Below are 16,870 nucleotides of genomic sequence, written 5' to 3' on the forward strand. Positions count from 1 at the left end.
AAGGTGCTGCCCTTAGACATGGTACGTCACAATAAATGGAAGCATCCAGACCTTGGTGATGAGTTGAGATGCATGCCAGCCTCAGGAAACGTACTCAAAATAATTGAGTATACCATAATTCCTTCGTTATCTTCTCCTATACTCTAACTTTACACATTCTTAGTATGTTATACATGTAGGTCAAGTTTTATTTCATAGGATAGAAAGCCATTTAATCAATCCCTGTTTCTCCATATGTAAAATGAAAATAACATCTACCTTGCAGAGCTGTCAGTGAAGATTTATCAATGAGAGAATGAGTAAAATCCTTGTAAAAGGTTCAGCGTATGGGGATATGTTTTAATTTCCTCTATTTGTCAAAAATACGATTTCTGTGAGCTGAATAAGAAATTTGAAATTATGGTTTTAATTTCCAAATGAGTAAATGAAAGCTTCTTGTTCCTGTAGAACGCTATGTAAATTAACACAATGAGGCTAGAGAAGAGGCAGTTTTAAAATGATGATGTGACGATGTCTAAACTCTCTGGTAGTAAGACATATTTTTCATCAATTTGAGGCAAAACAGATAAATGTAATCTATAAGGAACTGAGAGGAAGTAACTATTTTGTCCTTAAGAATGATGTACCTGTTAAGTTATGTGTCTGCTTTGGGATTTGGTTTCCTTTTATAGTTTCCCAACAAAATCGTGGCCCAGGTAGCTTGCGATGTGCTTCAGTTGCTGGTTTCCTACTGGGAGAAACTTCAGATGTTTGAAACCTCTCTGCCTCGGAAAATGGCAGAAGTAAGTCTTTTTTTTTCTGGAATACTAAAACATAAGCATTTTCTTTTTATTGTATTTGATATTTAATTAATTATAAATGTTCAAATAATTGTTAGAGAACCGACTATTAAATTGCCACAAGTCACTCGTTTTAAGATTAAGTTAGACTGGTTCTTCTCAGCTGTGATTTCAGGCACTATGTAAAGAAGCCAGCAGTGTTCCAGACAGAGGCTTATACTTGGGGAGTTTGAAAGGCAGGCACGACCACAACAAAGAAACCTTTTGTAGATTGGGCTTCATTCATCAAGAGCAATTTGGATGGTGCCAACAAGGAGTAGGCAGCTGGTTATGATGCCCTCCGTGAGGGGTGGAGGGGGCGGCTGTTGTGTAAAACAGAAGTCTCTCCCAGACTAAAGCCCTGGACCCCACTTTCTGCCCTGGCAGGATTACTGGCCGTAATGAGATTGCTACCATGATAACCTCTGTGTGGGTAACTGGTGGGAGAGAGGGGTGGAAGGAATAGGAAGAATCTTCTCAACAGTCATATCCTGAAGGCCACTTGCGTCCAAGTGTGCTTCGCCTGTACACAAGCAAGCACCGTCACTCCCATAGGTGTCCATGGGATAAGGCACTTCTACTGAGTTTTATAGCTGCACTTTTAACACATGCCCTGTTCTTATACATCCAGTGGTAACTCTTCGAGGAAATTTGATTTGTCCCCGTGAGGTATTACAAGGAGAGAGAAGAAGTGATGTTGGTTTATTTTCTCTCAGCCCTAGACAGATTTCCCTGGAAAGATCACTTTGTTCTCTCAGAGGTACATTAAAAGGCACAAGTGATTTTTGACCTTAAGTGACCTAGAGTGAAATGGAGTTTGGACATGGGAACATAAAATGCTCTGAAATGGAAAGTAGGGTTTTGGGGTGACGATGTAATTTATCGTCTAAATGGGACTGCTTTTGAGAATGAAAGGGGTGCTGTTTACACCAGGACAGCAGGTGGAGAAAATGGGAGCATTTTCATAATTATTTTTGGAAGTGTTTTTTCACTTCACTATGAAAACTGTGGAAACTGAGGTTCAGAATTATGTGACTGCAGAGAGAAATACTCTTTTCTCTGTCTTCCCCCCTAATTTTTCAACCAGAAAAGTAGAGTAGAAACTGGATGTGACCCCATTGTCTTTTCCTAATTTTCAAGATCACCACACAGCTGGCCCTCTGCTTTGTATCACCTTTCTTTGGTGAGTTGGCACCAAGCTGGCTTTAGTTGCAAGGCCATCGTGGGATTCCTAACATGGGCTTACAAAGGCTTACAAATATGGTCTGTTTGATTGGGGATTTATCTTTTATGCAGATCCTTGTGGCCACAATTGCTTTTCTTTTACCAAGTGCAGAGTACTCCTCAGTGGAAACAGACAAGAAGGTAGGTGGCACATTAACTAAGTTTTTCCTAGAGTTTTTATTTTAATGTAAGGTAAAATGATAAATAATGTTACAACTAGTGATATCCTTTGTAATATCCTTCTCTATTGGCCTTAACAGTCTTTTTTGTGAAAATGCTATTTATTTATTTACTTGCTTACCTGCCTATCTAGCACCTGCATGTCCACTGAATACTATGCGTAGGGACAATTCTCTTATTACTGCTTGTAGTGAGGTTTAAGAGACTGCACCATAAGTTACCGGGCATGTTCTTCTTCCAGTTTATTGTGTCCTTGCTACTCTGCCTCTTGGACTGGTGCATGGCATTGCCCGTGAGTGTCCTTCTCCACCCCGTGTCCACGGCAGTCCTAGAGGAGCAGCATTCGGCCAGAGCCCCCTTGCTGGATTATATCTACAGGGTGAGTCTCCACCCGGGTCTGGGGGAATGGAGTGTGGGTTTATATGCCAGAGAACCACCAAAATATGTCTTATGCATGTACTTATTTGTCATTGCCCTTTTGAAAAGGATTTATGGTGGCTAAACTTTTTCTTAAAAAGTAAATAACTTGGCCAGGCACGGTGGCTCACGCCTGTAATCCCAGCACTTTGGGAGGCCGAGGTGGGCAGATCACGAGGTCAGGAGATTGAGACCATCCTGGCTAACAAGGTGAAACCCCGTCTCTACTAAAAGTACAAAAAATTAGCTGGGTGTGATGGCGGGCGCCTATAGTCCCAGCTACCCCTGGGAGGCAGAGCTTGGAGTGAGAGGCGATCTCGCCACTGCACTCCAGCCTGGGCAACAGAGCAAGACTCCATCTCAAAAAAAAAAAAAAAAAAATTGTAAATAACTTAAGGACTGAAAGCAGAACAGATATAAAGAAGCAGTGGTTACCAAGTTAAAGATGCATGCATTTTACATGAGTATCATCTTTATTCTTTAAACAACTGCAGTTTTGTCAGAATTCTTCAATTTTCATGGAACATGTTCTATGTCTACTTAAGAAAGAACTGTTCATATTATAGGGATATCTACATTAACTTTTTCCCTAGGGCAAATAACTTCTTTTTAAAAAATTAATTTATTTTTGTTGCATATATTAGATGTACATATTTTCAGGGTACATTTGATAATTTGATACATTCACGTAATCAAATCAGGGTAATTGGGATGTCTGTCTTAAATGTTTATCTTTTCTTTATGCTAGGGACACTGGAATTATTGTCTTCTAGCTATTTTGAAATGTACAATTGATTAATGTTAACTACAGCCATCCTACTGATCTATAGAACACCAGGTCTTATTTCTTTTATCTAACTATTTGTATACAGCATTACTTTGACAAAATCTGTTTATCAAAGGAAGAAAAAGGTTTAATGGTCTCAGTAATCATTTTGCCTCAAAAAATTCTTAAGAAATAAATTAAGGAATTATTTCACATCAAAGTAATTAGCTTCATCATTTTTATAATACTTAAAATATTCTTAGTTAACCCCCCACCCCTTCCCCCCACACACATACACACTGATGACTAGGGGTGGCCTTTGCTCTGGATTGCTTATAATATCCTTCTGTAATTTGTCTTAACAGTCTCTCTCAAACCTTGGCTATTCATTTAGCATTTGCATGTCCACTGAATAATTACTGTTATGGAGGGAAAAGTCTGTGGTTTACTCTTTTACTAAGAAACCTTTAATAATAAAAGAAGAGTCCAAGTCACAGACTGATTACTTTATTGCCTTATTTTTAAAAGTCTTACTTTAAAAAAAATACCTAATTGTGGTTGAAATTCTACTAAAAAGTATTTGTGTATTCTTAAACGGTTTCTGCAGTAGTTAAAGATTTTAATAACTATATTAGGATTCATTAGATACTTCTGTTATTTTTGTGGCTTATAAACCTGTACAGAGCTTGGTTTGGACCAACTGCATTAGCCACAATCACTTATGTAAATCTCTTTTCTGAGTTCTTTCTTTTCTTAAAGATTTCTCTTAAAATTGCTTTATCACTGTAAAAGTCACCTCGTAGTAAAAATTCATGAATTTACTAAAGAACTGTTTGTTTTGTATTTTAAGAGTAAACTTTTTATTGAAGTATAATATGCTTCCAGAAAACTGCACCAGTCTGTAAGTGAAAGCTTGATGAATTTTTACCAAGTGAGCATGCTTGTAAAATCAGAGCCCAGATCAGGAAACAGAACATTCCTGGCATCCTGGAAGCCTTCTCTGTGCCTCCCCCTAGCCACTGGCCCCGTACACATGTCCAGGGATAGCCTCTATCCTGTGTAACAGAGTAGATTAGTTTTGCCTGTTTTGAACTTGATACAAATTGAGTCATACAGTATGTCTTCTTTTGTCTGACATCTTTTGCTCAATATTATTTTTTAGTGATTTATTCAAACTGTTGTGAATAGTTGCAGATTTTTCACTCTTGGTGATAGATAGTATTACACAGAATAAACCACAATACATTTATCTATTTTACTGTTCATAGACACTTGGATAGTTTAGAGTTTTGGACCCATAAAATGTGAATATTTAGGGTTGTTGTTTTGGGTTTTTTGTTTGTTTGTTTTTTGTTTTTTTGTATACACACATATGCATTTCTGTTGGATGTGTACCTAGGAGTGAAGTTGCTAGAATACATATATTCTGCCTTACTAGTAAGCACCAAATAATTTTCCAAAGTAGTTGTGCTAGTTTACACATAACATGTGGTTTTAATGTACACTTCCTACATTTATTGCATTTTGGCTACTAGAAATTAATTATCTCAGTGATTGCAGCTTAATTTTTAAATGAATAACAGAGCTGCCGTAAGGATTTTCCTATACTGCATTTTTTGCTAGGAAGAGGACATAGTCAAGTGGTTGCCCTGACAACTGTAATTCTTGGTACTTTGTAGCCATTTACAAAGGGTACCTGACCACAAGGCCTCTTGCCATGTCAGCAAACCAAAGCTAGTCATCTAAAAGTGAATTTACTTTACAGAAATATATTTAACCCAATGGTGTTTTCTTAGTTTTTCAAGTATTACCTTGATTCTTACAGAAATCAGTGTTTGGAGTTTATGGTCTTGAAGTTATGATTAAAAAGGGAAATCTGGTACAATCATTACCTCATTTATGCATTTTAGCATATTCAAGATGATTTGTGTTTGCATGGCTTGTATGTGTACAAAAGCTCAAATGAGTAGATAGATTTTCAGTCAACTGCAGTTTGTAAACTACCAGTGAACTTTCAGGAAACTAATCTTGTCAAAATAAGAATAATTTTAAAATTGTATTAAGTTAGCCCTTACAATTCATGGTGTCATGAGTTATACTAATTTAAACTCATGTCGTGCACTAATGGTCTCTGCTTGTTGTGCTCATTCCACCCTCCACCATGGTTGGCCTGTCCCACCACTACCCTTCATGCCCTGATTAGTTCCTTCTACCTGTGCCACCTTTGGTGGACAGGAGGGGGACTTAGGTATGTGCAGTCACACAGAATGTGAATAAGTACTTTTTAACTTTTACTTTCCTTTTGCCTTGAGAACATATTTCTTGGCATTGATATGAAAGGAGCAAAATAAATTTGCTAATAGTAAGAATATATTTAAGAATGGTCATTCCATTTCCAACTAGGACCAAGCAGGAGTCCTAGCTGTCAAGTGCAACAGTAGTTTGACAGATTGTCAGGGGACACGAGGTGGGTAGCATCCATGGTGCACATGGCCTCTGTTTTCACAGGTTCTGCACTGCTGTGTGTGTGGCTCAAGCACGTACACCCAACAGAGTCACTACACACTGACCCTGGCTGACTTGTCATCCACGGATTATGACCCCTTCCTGCCACTGGCAAATGTGAAGAGCTCTGAGCCAGTCCAGTATCATTCATCAGCGGAACTGGGTAACCTGCTGACTGTTGAAGAGGGTGAGTGAGTATTCCTTCAAGTATGAAACCTTGTGAGAAGGAAAAGGAAGGATTTAGCCTTTTGCCATGCTTGCTGTACTTTTTTTTTTTTTTTAAACTAGTTGTTGAAGTTGAAATCCTAGTTCCTGGAGTCCTCTGTGATGGCAAATTCTGCCTTCCTTGTTTCTTCTTTTTTTCTATTTTTTTTTCTCTGCTGTTTTCCCATTTTAGTAGTTCAAATGGTTTTTGTATTATTCAAGACAGGTATGTCTTAGATCCTTGGAACTCACAAAAAGGCTCATTTTCTATCCTCAAGGAGCTTTACATCTAATGGAAAACACACAGTGAAGTCCAGAAGGACTCATTGTGGACTGGTAGCACCATGAGGGCTTTCCATGAAGAAGGACTTAAGCCAGACTTAGCAGGGTGGACAGGTGTTGAAAGGAGCTCGTAGATTGTTCCAAGTTAGAAGAGCATCATAAAAAGAGATGGAAATGTACTTGCTACAGTTTTAGATTTGCTCTGCTCATAGCAGAGAGTCCATTTTAGAGTATATAGGGATTGTCAGGACTTAGAGCCTGCTGTATTTCTTACTTAAGCACCCCTCTCCCCAGAATGATAAGAGCCCAGCTTTGGGCCTTGGAATGGGAGTCAGAATGTGGGTATATTGTCTATACATATGATAAAATTGCATAGAACCAAACACACACACACACACACACACACACACACACACACAAATGCATGCATGTAAAACTGGTGAACACTGAATAATATAGATGGATTATTATCAATGTCAATTTCCTGACTGTGATGTTGTCCTGTAGATATGCAAGATGTTACTCTGAGATGAAGGGTATTTGAGGTCTCTCTGTATTATTGCTTACAACTGCATGTGAATCTGCAGTTGTCTCAACACTAAAAATTAGAAGAAGGCTGAGCCTGGTGGCTCCCACCTGTAATCCTGTCACTTTGGGAGGCCAAGGAGAGCAGATCAGTTGAGCACAGGACCTGTTGAATCTGTGAGGTCAAGGCTGCTGTGATCAGTGCCACTGCACTCTAGCTTGAGCGACAGAATGAGGCCCTATCTAAAAAAAAAAAAAATTGAAAGGGATGTAGGTGTGAAGTGTTAGATCATCCATGAAAATTTTATGGACTTCACAAGTTAAAAACCTAGGCCCAAAAGTAGAATCATGTAGGCAAAAACATCCTTAAGGACAGCAGAGTGAAGAATGTCAGCAGGAAAGCAAAGTCAGAGAAGTAGAAAAAGGACCAAGAAAGAGTCATTTCTAGCAAGTCAAGGAAGAAAGGTAAGAAGTTGAGAAAGGTCAGTAGGGCTAGTTGCTTCAGAAAGCTTAGGGAAGGTGAGAATGAAACAGGAGCTGTTTTATTTCCCAACTAGGTGTTTGGTGGTAGGTTTTGCCAGAGCACTTTCACCAGAGTGGTGGGTCAAGCCAGATAACATGAGCAGGTGACCTGTGCAGTAACAATCACATCCCTGAGTCAGACTCCTTTTGTGAGGCCCTTGGTGGAAGGAGGAAGGACACAGCAGGCAGTGGCCAGGTGAGGGAGGACCAAGGTCCAGAGGTATGCTTGCAGCACTACAGAGTCTGGAGCAAGGTTCAAGCTGACAGGAAGGGAAAGGTGAGATGAGGATGAAAAAGACAGGGGGCGGGGGTGACAGTCATGAGCAAGGGCTTAAAATCTAGCAGTCCTGATTTTAGCTCCATTTTGTAGATGAGCAAACTGAGGTTAAGGGATATTCGCAGGGGTGTGTACAAGTCAGAAGTAAGGGAGGTGGAATTTGAACCTAAGATTTAATGACCAAGTTCCTAAAATACATTATTGACTCTGAGATTTTTGATGTGGAGTAGACTTAACACTCTTGTTTTGAGTTGTGTTGGAGGTGATTGATACATGGTTCATTTTCACATTGTTCTCTTGATTTGTTCTCCATTTATTTAATCATTTAATTGTTTATTTCTGGAGCTCTACTGTCTGTTAACTGCAATGTCTGCTTTACTTTTCCCCCCACAATGATAAATTATTTTTATTAAGTAATTGAAACAACTCTTAATCTATTCGTTTTGTTGTTCCCTACTGTAAGTTCATATGTCTTATAATAAAATTTATTTTTTCCTAAAGTCATCAATTTATACTCATCCCACATGAATATATTCCTAAAACATGGCTATCCCTAAAATAGGTTCACCATTTATTATGAGTTGCCACTTAAAAATAGCAGAAGATAAATAGGTTATTGAAAAAGGAAAAACCTAAAAATACACATTTAAATTCTGGCACCATTTTTCTTTCAATGTACAATTATCTTTTACCTGAATATTTGTTCTCCAAAAAACATCAGGAGCTAATGCAAACATTCCCAAGATCTAAAGTACTAAAAATAATTGCTTAAACTTCTCTGACAAAGGAGTTTTTACAATTCACTGACATATTAGCTAAGCAAATAGGCAAAATGCTTAAAAACATATTGGTATGCACATCCTTGCTAAGTGGATACATCATATAGAAAGTGAAAAGGAAAAATGAAGGTGTTAGTGTAGGTATTTTAGGTTAAGCAAGAAAGAGCTCAAATTTGAGGGTATTTTTTTTCACTCAATGTCGTACTTCATCATCCATAACAAAACTATCTCTGGTCAGGTGGCCAGGCATGGTGGCTCACGTCTGTAATCCCAGCACTTTGGGAGGCCGAGGCAGATGGATCACGAGGTCAGGAGATCCAGACCATCCTGGCTAACATGGTGAAACCTTATCTCTACTAAAAATACAAAAAATTAGCTGGGCATTGTGGCAGGTACCTGTAGTCCCAGCTACTTGGGAGGCTGAGGCAGGATAATTGCCTGAACCTGGGAGGCGGAGGTTGCAATGAGCCGAGATCACGCCACTGCACTCTAGCCTGGCGACAGAGCAAGACTCCATCTCGAGGGGGAAAAAAAAAATTTATGTTGTTTTTCACCTTTTTCTGGTATCTTGTTGAGTAGCTTAATAATCAGCCTTCTAAATTCTTTATCTGGTATTTCAAAGATTTCATCTTGGTTTAGATCCATTGCTGGGAAGCTAGTGTGATCTTTTGAACCTTGTTTTATCATATTACCTGTATTTTCTGGTTCCTTCTCATTTGTGTAGACTGTTTCTTCAAATTGTTCTTGAATTTATTCTTGATTTGACTGTATTTATTTTTTAATTTCTCTTTCCCCTCCTCTTAAATATGTGACTTTAATGTTTATAGTTTATTATAGCCTAATTTGATTTTGCTGCTTTTAGAGGTGAATATTCTATATGAGTTTCTTGGTTATATGGAGTCTTTGTATGCTAAGTTTCTCAGATGCTGATTGTAGTAGTTACGTACTCGGGGTGTGGGCAATTTCATTGTCTCCTGTGGAATTGGAATGGCAAGGATCTCTTGAAGCTTATATCATTTCCCCATGGTATGCACTTTTTCATTTAATTTTTCCCCAGTATTTTATTGACTCTCTTGATGATCCAGGCTTCAGGCCAGTAGGGGAAGTATCTCTAGATAGAAACCAGTTGCAGCTAAAGCACGTGGTTAGATACAATACACAATGGTGGGCTGAGGCCCCAGCCTTGATTAATGTGGCTAGGGGATCTCTCAGTTAGATGCACTGAGTTTTATCAGGGTGAAGAGTGGGAACTAACTCAGCTCTCCTGTCAGGCCAGCGGCGAGAAAGTTACCCACCTCCCAGCCTCACTCCTGTCCTAATGTTTCGGCTGTTCACATCAGACAGGCACCTCTTTTCATCTGTAGGGATGAGGGATGTTGATGTTCCATGTGGAAAGGAATTATGATTCTGCCTCTTTTGCAAGCCTAAACTCGGAGAGTGCGTCTGTGAGGATGCAGTCACCATGAATTGTTCCAGGAGGGCTATCTATAGGTGCATTCATGCTGAGTTCCCATGGAATAAGTTCCAGTTGTGTCTATGGTGGTTGACAAAGTGGAGAACAAGGACCCTTTCTCCACGAGCCTTCACGAGCATGCAGGCTGCCTTCCTGTTGGGGTAGAGGTTCAGACTTTCCATGTTGCACCCAGCGCTGCAATTGTGTCTCTGCTGCAGAAAGATGTGGGACTCAAGCCCTGCTGTCCAAATTCTTTTGTCCCTTGGGGTGTTCCCTTGATGTGGTGCTCTCCCCCTTCCCCTAGAAATAGGAGGTCTTGATAGCCAGACTACAGTGATTGCTATTGCTCTTCTGGGTCTAGCCACCCAGTGGGGTTGCCACTCTCCAGGCTGGTGCTGGGAAATGTCTGCAAATGATCATCCGGTGATGTGACCTTTCTTCAAGTCTCCCAGCAGTGGGTACTCCAGCTGTGATAGAGGTGGCAGGGGAGTGACGTAGACTCTGTGAGATTCCTTGGTTATAGATAAGCTTAGTGTGCTGGCTTTCTTGAATGCTGGTTTTAATTGTGGTTAACTTTCACCTGGATAGGCTCAGGACCTCTGATGGCTAGCGTATTATGGGCATTGGTGATAGCTAAGGTCATTTAGCCATTTTCTCCTTCCTGGGCACAGTGTTATTCCACCTGTAGATGCTGTAGTGGGCTGCATCAGCTAGTTCCAGCCATGACGTGGTGCTTGCAAGAGAGCACCAGCTGCAGTACTAGCTGTGGGATTTGAGCTAGCCCTAAATTGCCTAGGGGAAGTAATCTGGTTTCTGAGGCAATGGGCAGGGCTGTAAAGCTCCTACAAGTTTGTGTCCTTTGTGTTAAGCTACCTAAGCTACCGGGGTGGGTGCAGGGATACATACCAACAGGTGGGGATAGGGTTGAGCAGATCTGTGTTCTGACTCTCCTTGAGTGGGGCCAGCCATGGTTCCTTTGAGGGTCAGGGGTGGTTCTCAGGCAGTGGGGTAATGTTCCAGAGGTAGTATAACTGCCTCTGCTGCACAGAAGAGTTCACAATGGGAGTGGAGTGTAGCAGGCAGCAGTAAGCCTTGCCCAGCTCCCATGCAGTTGGCAAGGCCGATCTCACTCCCTCAGTGTTCTTACTAGCAGCACCAGGTTTAGATCCAGGCAGTCTGCACACAGAACCCAGATCTGTCCCAGGCCATAAGCTTTCCCACCTGGCTTTCTAGCCATGCCCCTCCTATCTGCCCATGATGCAGATGTGTCTGCAATGCACTTCCCTGTCCCCCCTTACCCCCCGCCCCTGCCGGTTCTGGTCAAAGGAGTTCATCCCTGCTCGAGATTATATCATGAAATTCAGTTAGGAGCACCTTTCACCCTGCAACCCCTTTCTGAGCTAGTTGACCGGCTTCCCCAAGGTCCCCTGTGAGATATATTCAGGTGTGGCTTCCCTCAGTTTATGCTGGAGACTGGGAATGCCTGCAAGGCATTTGCTGCTGCTACTTCTACTTTTATGTTTCTCATCACTCCCTTAAGCAGTTCCAGCTCTGGGTAGGGTTAAGGCCTTCTCCCATGACCTGGATTTTCAGATTCCTGTGTGGGGATGTGTATTCTGAAGGTAGTCTCTCCCACTCACACTCTGAGGATTTATAGTTTTTCACCTGTCTCTTGGAGTAGACTTCAGCCTTCTGCTTCTTTCAAAGGGTCTGTGGATTCTTGCAGTTTTCCTGTTGAGTTCCTGTATTGCTCCTTGGAAAAAAGTTCACAGTGTAAATCTCTACACACTATTCTGTCCTTCCCAGTGGGAGAGGCACGCTAACACTGCCTCCAATCTGCCATCTTCTGGATTTGCTTCTATAGCCCTATGGACTTCTGTCGGCAGGTTTTATATTGGGCTGTGCAATTTGACCTATAAGCCAGTAGATGGTGTTTATGTGTAAAAGCTGGCTGTGGGTGATGTGGCCAGATATATACTTGATCCTTGTTTACCAGGAGAAGCTCTCTATTGCCTCAGGCAATGGGGTGATCCATGGAGTGCACAGTGGTCTGAGCTCCCTGCTTAGCTCTGGGTGGGCAGGGGGCAAGATGGATTGAGCCAGACTGGACAGGCTCATTTACAGCTCCCCTGGTGTTGGGCACAAGTAGCAGTGCTGAGGGAGAATCCAGTGGGTGGCCATCAGGTGCCCAGTGATGTGCCTAGGCATGGAGCTGGGAAATCTCCTTGGCTCCCAGTTCTCTGCACAGGCAGAGGGGCACCTGAACTCCTGATCAGGAGAGTGGGTTTGGGTGCTCCAGGTATCTGTAAGTCTGCCTGGGCTTGGAGTTCAAAGGGCTCTGCTATACTACAATCTCTGCACAAGAAAGGTGGGGTGGCTCAGGCTGGTAACCCAAATAAGCAGGCACTGCAACTACCTGGAGATATGCCTGGGCATGGGTGGAGAGGACCCCACTTCACCATGGTCTCTGCACAGGAAGGGCAAGCTGGCTCAGTCTGCTGATTCAGGTGAGTGGGTGCTCTGAATGCTTGGAGATCTGCCTGGGCATGGAGTGGAATGGGCTCCACTGTACCATACAGGAAGGGTGGGGCAGCTCAGGCCGCCAATCTGGGCCAGGAAATGTGCCGAATACCTGGAGATCTGTCTTGGTGTGGAGTGGAGAGAGTTCCCCTGCACCAGGATCTCAGCAGAGGAGGGATGGAGAGACTCAGGCTGCTGAACCAGGCAAGCAGGAGCTCTCAGTGCCTAGAGACCTTCCTGAGCATGAAGCAGAGAGGGTCCCCCTACTCCAGGATCTCTACATAAAGGGTGAAGCAGCTTACACTACCAGTCCAGGTGAGCAGGTGCTTTGAATGCCTGGAGATCTGCTTGGGTGCGGAGCGCAAAGGGCCCTGTTGCACCACAATCTATGTCCAGGAAGGGAAGCATGGCTCAGGCTGCTGGTCCAGGCAAGCAGGTGCTCTGAATGCCTGGAGATCTGCCTAGGCACGGAGTGGAGAGAGCCGTACTGTACCATGATGTGTGCACAGGAAGGTTGGGGCGGCTCAGGCCGCCAGTCTAGGAAAGCGTTTGCCCTTACTGCCTGGAGTCCTGCCTGGGAGTGGAACAGAGAGGGCCCTGCTGCACCATGATCTCAGGGGAGCAGTCTGGTGCACTCAGCAATGACACATGCAGACTGATTCTATGTTGCCAAGCTGGCCCTGGCTGCAAGTCTCATTGCCCAGGAGAAACTTCAGCTGTAGCAGCTCTCTCCTCCCACCCCAAGCCTGCAGTTGAGAGGAGCACAATTCCAGTGCCTGCTGCTGAGGCACTTTCCGCAGTTCTGGCTGTGGAAGTCCCTACCCCACTCCAGAGCGAGTGCTCCAATCTCTCAGTTCCGGATCTAGGAAATGCCTGCAGCTTTTTCTGGTGTCTTTTCCTCTCAGCACCTCCAAGCCTGTCCCCAAGATAGCTCTGGGGCTTGGGAGAAACGTCATTCTCTGCCTTGGCCTGGGTTGCTTGGTTCCCCAGTGGAAAGGTAAATTACAGAGGGAGACTCTTTCTCAGGTACTGGGGCTTCACTCACATCAGCTGGATGCCATCACAGGGGCTGTTTGCCTGCATTGTCCTCCCTGAGATCTGGAACATCCTTCATGATTCCAGTGAATTCCCATTTTCCTTCTTGAATTAAAGCTCAGAGAGTTGATCTTTTTGCACTATGTTACTATTTCTAAGTGGCTGAGGCACACTAAAAGCCTGTAATATACCATATTGGAACTGCCCCCTGCCCCCCCTCCCCAAAAAAGGAGTTGAGTTTTAATCTTCATTCACCACTGACTCTTTATGTTTCTTTACTGCTGTTTACAGAGAAGAAGAGAAGAAGTTTGGAGTTGATCCCCTTGACTGCTCGAATGGTGATGGCCCACCTGGTGAACCACCTGGGGCACTACCCCCTCAGTGGGGGCCCTGCCATACTGCACAGCCTTGTCAGTGAGAACCACGACAATGCCCATGTGGAAGGCTCTGAGCTGTCCTCTGAGGTGTTCAGAAGCCCAAACCTGCAGCTGTTTGTATTTAACGATAGCACCCTCATCTCCTACCTTCAGACACCCACAGAAGGACTGGCAGGAGGATCACCAGTGGGCTGTCTCTCTGATGTGAGAGTAATTGTGAGGGATATCTCAGGGAAGTACTCTTGGGATGGTAAGGTTTTATATGGACCTTTGGAAGGCTGCTTAGCACCCAATGGAAGAAATCCTTCATTTCTGGTTTCAAGCTGGCATCATGACACATTTGGACCTCAGAAAGACTCTTCTCAAGTTGAGGAGGGGGATGATGTTCTTGACAAATTACTTGAAAACATTGGCCATACAAGTCCTGAATGCCTTTTACCATCACAGCTAAATCTAAATGAACCTTCCCTACCCCCATGTGGCATGAACTATGACCAAGAGAAGGAAATTATCGAGGTCATTTTGCGCCAAAATGCTCAGGAGGATGAGTATATCCAGAGTCATAACTTCGATTCTGCAATGAAAGTCACCAGCCAAGGGCAGCCCTCCCCAGTGGAGCCCCAAGGACCCTTTTATTTCTGCAGGTTATTGCTTGATGACTTGGGAATGAATTCTTGGGACAGAAGGTAACAATCCATGCTAGACCTCCAGTTATTTTATTATTTTCATGTACTTGTATTTTTTTATCAGTTTGTGGTTGGGGAAGAAGAAAAGATTGGAGAAGAGAGAAGAGTGGAGATTTTTCTTTATTTTAACATTTGCAGCTTATTTTCTGCTACTAAATTAAAGCTAGAAGTGAAATTATGCTGTACTGGTGTGCAGACTGAATTCCAAACATGTTGGATATTTTAAAGGATATCAAACATTGTGGGGGGCGAGGGCGGTGGTGGTGGTTGTTGTTTGTTTGTTTTTTGTTTTTTGAGACAGAGTCTTGCTCTGTTGCCCGGGCTGGAGTGCTGTGGCGTGGTCTTGGCTCACTGCAACCTCCGCCTCCCAGGTTCAAGCAATTCTTCTGCCTCAGCCTCCTGAGTAGCTGGGATTACAGGCGCCTGCCACCATGCCCGGCTAATTTTTTGTATTTTTAGTAGAAACGGAGTTTCACCATGTTGGCCAGGCTGGTCTCGAACTCCTGACCTCATGAGTCACCCGCCTTGGCCTCCCAAAGTGTTGGGATTATAGGTGTGAGCCACTGCACTTGGCTGAGGGTGTGTGTTTTACTTATTGCTTTGTCCATTATTGTTTCTGCCTTCATGCAGGAAGCAAATGAACTACAAAGGTGAATAAGCCACAGTCTAACCTTAGGTCTGATGTGGGAGATAGACCTAATACAACTCTGATAAAGGATAGAATGACCCAGGAGTTCATGAGTAATGATTAAATCCAATGGGAAGTACAGAGCAATGGAGAAGACTTTGTGGAAAGGGGCGGAATTGAGCTGGACCCTGATAGTGGAGTGGAGTTTTTAAGAACAGAGGTGGGGAAAAGGGATTCACAGCAGAGCTGACACTGGAAACAGACACAGTCACACAGTCACATGCATATAAGTCACAACACTCACCAAAGAGCCATCTGTGTCACTGGGTAGTAATGGGATGCCGGTGGAATTTTTATACCTTTGCATGTCTTAAGGAGAATGGAGTTTATTCTGTAGGTTTCTATCACAAATATTTTGTGAGTGAGGTGGTAGAGGATGGGTGATAGGTATTTTTATTAAATTACTGATTGAAAAGCGGCAAAATGGTTCTGTAATCACATGGTTTTTCTTCCATCCTTTTTTCTTTATAGGAAGAATTTTCATCTGTTGAAGAAAAATTCAAAATTATTGAGAGAGCTAAAAAATTTGGACTCCCGCCAGTGGTATGTGAAAGTATATCAAATCACTTTTTTCCTGTTTGTCTCTGGGTATTCTTGGATAACAGATACAACTGCAGGAATGAATACACTTACTGAGACATCCAAGGATAGTTCTGTAACCTAGCATCTGGTGACATTTGCGCATGCCATACCTTTGGTGTTTTTTACTATAAGGAATAAACTTTCATGTTTGGTACACTAAAAAGAGGTCACCACTCCCACCTAATCTGTACTTTTGATTGTCTTTCTTTGTGGCTGCCAGAATTCTCATTTGATCTCTGCAACCACCTCTTTATGATGAAGAAAAAGTTTACCTAGGTTAAACAGCCCATGGTTGCTCATACCATGTTATCTAAAGCCAAGTGAGTCTGACTTCAAAATCCATGCTGTGTACCAAGGCGCTAACATTCTGTACTTGTGGCTTCATAGTGTTGGAAAGGTTAAAACCAGTGTGTTGTAATTAATAACTCTCTGTTAATAAGCCTCATTCTCCAAAGCTGGCCAGACTCTCAGATCCACCCCTGTTCTATACTATCTCAGAAGCATTTCTATAGATGAGCTCACAACCATGAAAAGTGTTTGATTTGGGGAATGTGTGTTTCCAAAATCATCTAAGTCAAGAATAAGTATAGTACTTGGTACATAACAGATGTTTCAAAGTTTTGAAGAGAATAAGCTGCCTCCTTAATCTTTAGTTTTTAAAAAAACCTCTTTAAAAAAAAAAAAAAAACAACAACAACTTCATTCCCCTTTTATTCCGCTTAGGAATATTCTGATATTCTCTGAGCTCTCAAATTAAAAATTCAGGTTGTTTTCCTCAAGTTTATTTTTCAACTCTTCACACTATATTTTATTCATTACATTTTTCTTACTACTCGTTAACTCATAAATTTTTAAATCCGTTTTGAGCTATATGTTTTTAAAGGGTGGTGCAGTTGCTGGCTGAGAAGTAAGAAGGAAGAAAGGAAATAACAGAGTCCTGCTTTATCTTGACCAAAGTCATATCCTAGAATTTCAGAAAATTACTAGAGCTCTTTATTGTATTCATTAAATCCTTCATTCATCCACTCTC

The 16,870-nt window shown here is 42.3% G+C and overlaps 1 protein-coding gene across 7 annotated transcripts in view; it reads left to right on the forward strand.

Annotated features, from left to right (window-relative positions):
- The window catches only part of RALGAPA2 (Ral GTPase activating protein catalytic subunit alpha 2), a 322,744-nt gene that overhangs the window by 184,394 nt on the left and 121,480 nt on the right, over positions 1 to 16,870 (forward strand). For all 7 annotated transcript variants that reach the window (XR_013398579.1, XR_013398580.1, XM_015149541.3 and 4 more), the window contains 6 exon segments: positions 672 to 782; positions 2,115 to 2,183; positions 2,464 to 2,601; positions 5,914 to 6,097; positions 13,799 to 14,570; positions 15,730 to 15,801. Coding sequence is in view for 5 of the 7 variants with exons in the window: in XM_015149541.3 (XP_015005027.1) it covers positions 672 to 782; positions 2,115 to 2,183; positions 2,464 to 2,601; positions 5,914 to 6,097; positions 13,799 to 14,570; positions 15,730 to 15,801 (1,346 nt within the window). In the remaining 2 variants the exon portion in view is untranslated.

This window comes from Macaca mulatta, chromosome 10 (assembly GCF_049350105.2).
Source record: "Macaca mulatta isolate MMU2019108-1 chromosome 10, T2T-MMU8v2.0, whole genome shotgun sequence".
NCBI classification, from domain to species: domain Eukaryota; kingdom Metazoa; phylum Chordata; class Mammalia; order Primates; family Cercopithecidae; genus Macaca; species Macaca mulatta.